The sequence below is a fragment of the Cervus elaphus genome, chromosome 22, assembly GCF_910594005.1.
Source record: "Cervus elaphus chromosome 22, mCerEla1.1, whole genome shotgun sequence".
Lineage (NCBI taxonomy): Eukaryota > Metazoa > Chordata > Mammalia > Artiodactyla > Cervidae > Cervus > Cervus elaphus.
This window is the reverse complement of record NC_057836.1, coordinates 36,170,394-36,178,292: the sequence shown is the minus strand read 5'-3', so window position 1 is coordinate 36,178,292 and position 7,899 is coordinate 36,170,394. Positions and strand designations below refer to the sequence as shown.

The window sequence follows — 7,899 nt, the reverse complement described above, 5'->3', positions numbered from 1 at the left end:
AGCCATAGTGGATACTGTATTTTGTTGAATTTTCTTACGTAATATTTTATTACAAGTTTTTCCTCCTGAAAATCATTATGCTTCTTATAGAAATATTGGAAAATACAGAAACTATAAAGAGAAGAAAATCAAAAACTTATAATGACACCACAGTAGACATCAGGCACTATGTTTGAATCTTAACACTCTATTTTAATCTGAATATTTTAACCAACATTAGTTGGTTACTACCTGTTAGTATAAAGATTCACTGAAAAATATAGCAAATAGAAAACTAAGCAACTATCACAATCTTACCTTGCACGTTAACATCAGAAACAGTCCTATAACTTGTCAATAAGTTTTGGGAGGTATGTGAGTGACTTATCACCATTTCAGTAGAATCCAGATTAAACATTATGTTGCCTGCTGAAGTCTGGCTAGTTCTGGAGAATCTGCCAAAAACTAAATGTTCTATACCTGAATACCAGTTGCTAGGAAAATGCAGTACAGTCTTTGAGTCCATACTTTCGTGGTAACAAATGCATTTGCAAATTTTGGCAACTCAGAAAGGGATTAAGTTGATAAATGCATCAATGATGAGATCTCCTTAGAAGAAGATCAGTTCTCATAATCACATCAGATGATGAGTCTTCTTCTAATTGGTTGTTGGTGAAACAAGCAGTTTGCCACAGCTATAGAGTTGAGTCAAATGTACTATTCCATACAAATTTTGTATTTACATTCATGCTAAGAGGTGAAAGTGTCTCTGCAGGAGTGGAGAATGAAGGATTCTTCTGAAAAACTTCAGGAGTCTCAGAGACATGACTATGGTCATGAAGATGCTCCTGTCCCAGCTGGCTTGACCAGAGCAACTACCTAAACTCAAGGGGAAGATGGGAGGCTGCCAACGTCTCCCTTGCTGATGCTGAAGGTATCAGGAGGCTGTTAGGTGATTGTACAAAGCTTTCCAGGTAGACTGGGTCAAAGCCACTCCATCTGCAGAGCAATGTTGTCATTGAAGATAGTCCCTCGGAAGGTGTGGCTGTATCCGACATTACTTCCTCTGAGATGGAGGACCCAGGAGGATGAGAGTACTGGGATGAGGCAAGCAGGGCTCTTGAATACCAAGCTTGACTGACTCTGAGACAATGTCAGATAAAACAGGATGCCTTTGTATTTTTGTCTTGTGGATCAAGCTGTGCCCCTTTATTCCCCATTCTATTGAGTCTAGTTTTCCTAGTAACATTGATATGGTAGTTCTACTTTCAAGGAAGTCGAAATCTGTGAATGAAGTAGCTGTTGATACCATAGAAGGAATGACCTCAGGCAAAGCAAAACAATATTCAAGGTTTGTTGCCAAGGAGAATTCTCTTTAATGAATTCTGTGTTGCTACTGTATGCAGCAGCCTGTTGTCTTTGCATACCTTGGAGAACCTGGAATAAAGTCAGGGTTGAGGATAGGAGTGATCTGTCTTAAGCGATCAAATAAGCCAGAAATTGATGAGGCCTCATCTTTAGGGGACTTCCCCAGTGGCGAAGTGGTAAAGAATCTGCCTGCCAATGCAGAAGATGCAAGAGATGCGGTTGGATCCCTGGGTCATGAAGATCCCCTGGAGGAGGAAATAGCAACCTGCTCCAGTAGTCTTGCCTGGAAAATTCCATGAAGAGAGGAGACTGGAGGACTAGAGTCCACGGGGTCACAAAGAGTCGGGCACGAATATGAGACTGAGCAGGCACAGACACATCTTTAGGGATCCAAGGTGTCACTAAGGTAGACAATGAAACAGAGAAGGGATTGTTTGGTTTTCTTCTTATTTCATTTGGCCCCACTGTTGTCACTGGGACAGCCTTTAACTGTCTGGGTCGTCTTCTCTGAGGTTTTTGAGGTAATCTCCAACCTGTAATCTTATATCCTAAAATCTGGGCAGGACACTTAGAGGAAGCATGCTGTTAAAAAACTTGCATTAGTTCTGGCAGTGTTGTAGAAACCTCATGGTCCATAGGCCAGAGGAATTGTACAGAGGGGCCTTGTAAAGGAATGACGTACCTGGGGTCTGCAGCCAACACTGGAAGGTTCCAGAGGTGCTTGTTTATCTTGCTTCTGAAAGAGTTCATAGTCACTCAAGACAGATCCAAGTGGAAATAGTCTGCCAGTGTGTGTACCAAAAAGAGACGGTTTCCAAAACCAAGAGTTTCGGCAGCTGCTTTAATGGTGATTTCAGCTACGTTGGTAGAAAACTTTGAGCCTCTTTGGACCCTAACAATGAAAATTTAAAAGAACAACACAGAGTGGATTATTGCCTTATTAACAACCCCTTCAGAGTATATTTAGAGATATGGGCTTCCCAGGTGGCGCTAGTGGTAAAGAACCCGCCTGCCAAGGCAGGAGACCTGGGTTTGATCCCTCAGTCAGGAAGATTCCCTGGAGGAGTGTATATAATATTCTCACATGGTTTATTGCTATGTCCAATAACTAGGAGAGGATGAAGGACAATTATTATAATCCCTAATATATAGTTGAGGCTTCCCTCATAGCTCGGTCGGTAAAGAATCTGCCTGCAGTGCAGAAGACCTGGGTTCGAGTCCTGGGTTGGGAAGATACCCTCTAGAAGGAAATGGCAACCCACTCCAGTATTCTTGTCTGGAAAATCCCATGGATAGAGGAGCCTGGCAGGCTACAGTCCATGGAGTCACAAGAGTTGGACATGACTTAGTGACTAAACCACCAATATATAGTTGAAGAAACTGAGGTTCAAAGAGCTAAGTAAAATGTCCAAAGGAACAGAGTAAGTACCTGATTCAAACCCAGATGTTTGATGACTTCAAGTCAGAAGATAAGAATTTCAATGGGGAAGTCATTTTGGAGTTTGAAAGTTTTGAGTTATTTGACTGATCTGAGTCTCAGTTTCTTCAAATAGAAAATGGGTATAGTAATGTCTCTTTCAGAGATTTGTGTGTGTGTGTGTGTGTTATGTGGGTCATTTTTAAAGCCTTCACTGAATTTGTTACAATACTGTCTCTGTTTTATGTTTTGCCTTTTTGTCCTCAAGGCATGTGGGATCTTAGTCCCTGACCAAGGATCGAACCCGTATCCCCTGCATTGGAAGGGAAAGTCTTTACCACTGACCACCAGGGAAGTCCTAGATATTTTGAATATGAACTGACATAGGACACTTTGTGAGTCACCTGGCACAAAAAAAGCCTTTCACTCCACTGCACCTGTCCTGTTCCTTTCTGTCCCTTCTCTTCTTTTCCTGTGACCTTTCCTATCCTTCCCATCCCTGTGTTCTGCCCTGTATCCTTCCTTTCATCCTACCTCATGTCTTTTCCTTCCTTGCATCCTTCTTTTCCTTTCACCCTCCTGTATCCCTCTTTTCCTTGCACCTTCCTTTTGCTTTGCTGTCTTATACTTCTTTATCTCACATCTTTTTCATCTAAATGAATGGCAGATCTCCTCTTAAATGGAAGTATTGACTTGTAGTTCCTGCAATTACTAAATACACTCTTTTAAGTAATAGACCCTGATTTGACCTCAGTCCAGAGTTGGGGTCATGAGGCTAGCGTCTCTAGGAGGTCCTGTTTTTACTGAACGAAACATCAAATAATAATCCTCACAGATCCAGACAGGATCTGAGCATCATACAGCCCTGGTTTACTGTTGAAATGAATACGCATGCTAAACCCAAAATTATAAAAAAAAATTTTTTAAGGTCTTTTAAGACAAGGAAAATAGATTTTATTTCCAGGGTGAAGTGATTAGATTCTGTTCTGAAGGCTTCTGTTTCCTCCCTTCATACCTAAGACCTTCAAATGTGCCATGGTACCCACAAGACTTTTCAAGATCCAGGGTTTGCTAACTTCTCCAGCCTTATTTCCCGCCACTGGCCAACTCACCCTGTGTTCCAGCGATGCCAAATTTTGTGTGGTTTCCCGCACATATCATTCTGCGTAATGCTTTTATAACCATCAAAGAGGTCCTTCTTTGAGACTATAGTGCCTCCTTTTCTGACTAGCTAACTTCAACTTTAAAAATCCATCATAGACATGATCTCATCCAAAAAGTTTTGCCAACATCCTACCCTCAGCTGGGTTAAGCTACTAATTTAGCCTCTATAACTTTTTCTTTTTGACTGAAGTACAGTTGATTTACAATGTTGTGTTAGGTTCAGATGTACAGTAATGTGAGTGTTTATATATTATATATACAAATACATATATGTTCTTTTTCATACTCTTGTCCATTATAGGTTATTGAAAGATATTGAACATAATTCCCTGTGCTCTACAGTGGAACCTTGTTTATTATATATTTTATAAATATGGTGTGTATTTGCTAATCCCAAACTCTTAATTTATCCCTCTCTTTCCCCTTCATTAACTGTAACTTTGTCTTCTATGTTTTTGTGTTGTAAATAAGTTCATTTGTATTATTTTTTTGATTCCACATACAAATGATATCATATGATATTTGTCTTTCTCTGTCTGACATTTCACTTAGTATGATATTCTCTAGGTCCATCAATGTTGCTACAAATTAGCCTCTACATATTTCATATGGTTCTGTTATTGCATTCGTTACACAATATTACAGTTTCTTTATTACATTCCTACATACCCTACTGCACTATCAGACTGAGTTCTTTGGCAACAATTTATTCCTGTTATCTCCTGCTCCCGGGTTTGGGATGTGGCAAATAGTAAGCACTCACTAAATTCTTAATGAATGAATGAGTAGATAAATGAACAAAAAAATATGCCATGGTACATGCAAAGACACCTTATAAACTGTGAGTAATACACGAACACAATAAAAGAGTCACAAGGCACAAAAATGAAAATCATATAAAATATACAATGTTCCTTTTTATCCCTTCATTCTTCATTCATTCACCCAGTCTCCCAGTTTTCCTCCCTTACTGTTACTATAATAGTCTGACATATTCTATGCTTACAAGGCTCACGTGTATTCAGGTTGCTGCCTTTTGAAAGAGAAAAGAAGGACTATTCTCAGTGTGTGGTCCATGAGTGTAAAACAAAATGGTGTGAGAAATAAAAACTTATTTCCCAAGAGTTCATTTATTTGGAGAGTTTGTCTTCCAGTTCAAGGAATTATCATAAGAAGCTCTGCTCTAAGAGCCTGTTTATTAGCAGCATTGTGAAATGTGTCTACTTCCTTTTGTGGTGGTCTTCTGTTCCTTACTCTTTCTCTAGGGCAAGGTTTTACTTCTTCATATCCTGTCCTTGCTCTTGGGCTGAGCACCTCACACAGCTGTCCTGGTACTTTTTCAAATGAGGACACTCACCCACTTGGAGAGGGAATCAAACTTGTTTCCTTTACGTCATCCCTGTCCAGCACATGAAGGGTAGAGGTAATGGAGGCTGTTTGCGTTTGCTGGAGACAGAAATCCCCAGGCACCGAGGCCATGATTTGGAAATCTCTTCCTTCATCTTCTAAAGGCAGTCCTTGCAAGGTCTTGATAGAAGCGTTATATTCTAGCCATCTTGGCAGTCTAACATTATGAACCAGTGTAACCTGTTAAGTTACGTGTGAAATAAAGAACTTGCCTTTAGGAAGACGTTTTAATGTTTGTTTGCTTGCTCTGTTCCTGTGACAGAGGACTGATAACAAGAGTTAAAGATCTCTGTTGAGATAGAAACGTCAAGTTTAATCATAAACCAGTATTTTTAAACCCTGCAAATAGACATTCTTTCATCTCAGGCTCATAAAGTCCTTATGAAAAACAAAGTTTGAGTAGAAATCATAGAATAAACATTAAACTTCATTAAACTACTTGGACAAGTGTTACACTAAAAAAAAGTTTACCAAAACCTAGCAGCTATTTAATGATTGACAATTAAGACTTGTGTCTAAAAATGTTACATTCTGTTAAATTCAAATACGGAATTGTTTTTCTTCTTGAACTAAGTTCCTTATAGGAAAATTTATTTATGAGCCTTTTAAAATAACTTCATTTCTTGGTTAGTGCCCTGAGACACCTACATATAAATTATTACATGGACAACTTGGAAAAGCTTGAACCATTTATTTTTTAAATTTTTAAAATTTTTGTTCCTTGTGCAATACAGTAGGTCCTTGTTGGTTATCCATTTTAAATATAGCAGTGTGTACATCTATACATCCCAAACTCCTTAGCTTTCCCTTCCCTGCTATGTTCCCCCCCCCCCCCCCCCGGGAACCATAAGTTCATTCTCTAAGTCTCTGAGTCTATTCTTGTTTACCATTTCTTTTTAGATTCTGCAGATAAGGGATATTATACAATGCTTCTGCTTCTCTGTCAGACTTACTTCACTCCGTATGACAATCTCTAGGTCTATCCATGTTGCTGTAATGGCACGATTTCATTCTTTTTAATGACCCCTGTTTATTTTTAATAACTGCAAGAACACAGTGCTGAACAGATGGTTAAAGATACTTAAATGCTTACCTGAAACTGGTTTATTTTCCCTTGGAAAGCATATGGAGGAATTGGATAATAGAATAATTTTCCAATGATAGCATCTGTATCTGGCTTGCCATGAAGAGTTTGGATCTCTTCGCACGAATAGTGAGTTGCCACAGCCAGCACATTCACAGAGACAGATGTCAGCACCAGCCCCAGACGCGATGCTGTGGAAACTCTTCTGATCCAATTCAGGGACAAAGGGGTGTGGTGAGCTAGGCTCCCCTGTGTTTCTTACTGGTACCCATGGCTCACTTGGGTAACTGGATATCACATTACTGAACCTCAGGCTGCCTAAAGATAAAAGCGACAACATTTAAGCTCAGCCCAGTAGCATTTCTAACTTATCTTCAGAGCAGTATTTAAGGGTTAGAAGCCTTTTGCTTTCACATATCATTCGCATCAGCTAACAGAGAATGGAAGATTCCCACTATTTCAAAACCTCACTGCTTTATGGTTACAGTACAGTGAGTGAGAGAGGGAGCCCACTGATGCATTTTGACAGAGTCAGGCTTGTGTGGCTTCCTTTAGTGATTCCCATCCAGCTCTACCCAGAGTTAATATGGGGCTCACAAAAGGATGTTAATGTAATAATACAGTAAAAACAAATACAAAACAGCAACAAAAAGCCTTCTGCAAAGAAACAGACTTATCCCATTTTCATCTGTGCCCCCATAATAGAGATCAGAGGCTTTTAGGCACTCCTGTCCCTTATTTTCATCCTAACGACCTCCCTTTGGGAAAATTTCCTCCATTTATTTCGTGACCAAATGATGTAGCGACCCATCAGAGTCACCCACCTCTCTGGCCAGGCAGGTAAGCAAATAACTATGGGTTGGTCAGTCAAAATCCTCAGTGCCTCTTGCTATTGGGAAAGACCAGATTTAGGGAGGAGACCCAGGCTCGACTTTTACTGCCTTCTGGGGTTTTATACGGACATGCTGAGATATAAAATCTCTCCCTTTCCTCTCAGGTTGGTTGAATGTTAACCTGCGGCTTCTTATCACTGCTCCTTCCTCTCCCCACTCCGCTTCTCTCAACGCCTCTGGTTTCGGGAACTTATAGAACAGCTCAGTCATGCACAGACATTCTGGAAAAGGTCGAATAACCCGCAGAGCTACGCTTTGTTCCTTGCCAACTCCCAATGGACTGGGGGTGTCTCCAGCCTTTCTTCTTCAGGTTGAGCACGATGTTAATCTTAGCCGGTAGAGGGCGCTGGAGAGACGCGGTAGGAGGAAGGAGGCGTCTGGGCTCCGGGCGCTGTTCGCGCTTTTGCTGGTTCCTGCTGCAGGACTCAGCAAGATTGTGTGTGCAAGAGGACATCCAGTGCGCTCCGCACTCGCCACACAGCGTCCCTTGGTGACCTGGCAGCCCGGCCCAGGCCCAGCTGGCCGCTCACCGTGCCTCTCCCGCCTGGACGCTGGCATGTTCCAGGCGTTCGTCCGCAGTGGTACCC

The 7,899-nt window shown here is 41.0% G+C and overlaps 1 protein-coding gene across 1 annotated transcript; it reads right to left on the bottom strand.

Moving 5' to 3' along the window:
- Positions 1 to 1,310: 1,310 nt before the first annotated feature.
- On the bottom strand, positions 1,311 to 7,522 carry LOC122679964. The gene is made up of 4 exons (XM_043880813.1): positions 7,434 to 7,522; positions 6,429 to 6,624; positions 5,286 to 5,515; positions 1,311 to 2,239 (listed from the first exon to the last, which is right to left on the bottom strand). Exons 1-4 carry the CDS (start codon positions 7,520 to 7,522, stop codon positions 2,104 to 2,106), a joined length of 651 nt encoding a protein of 216 aa, XP_043736748.1. The 3' UTR covers positions 1,311 to 2,103.
- Positions 7,523 to 7,899: the final 377 nt, after the last annotated feature.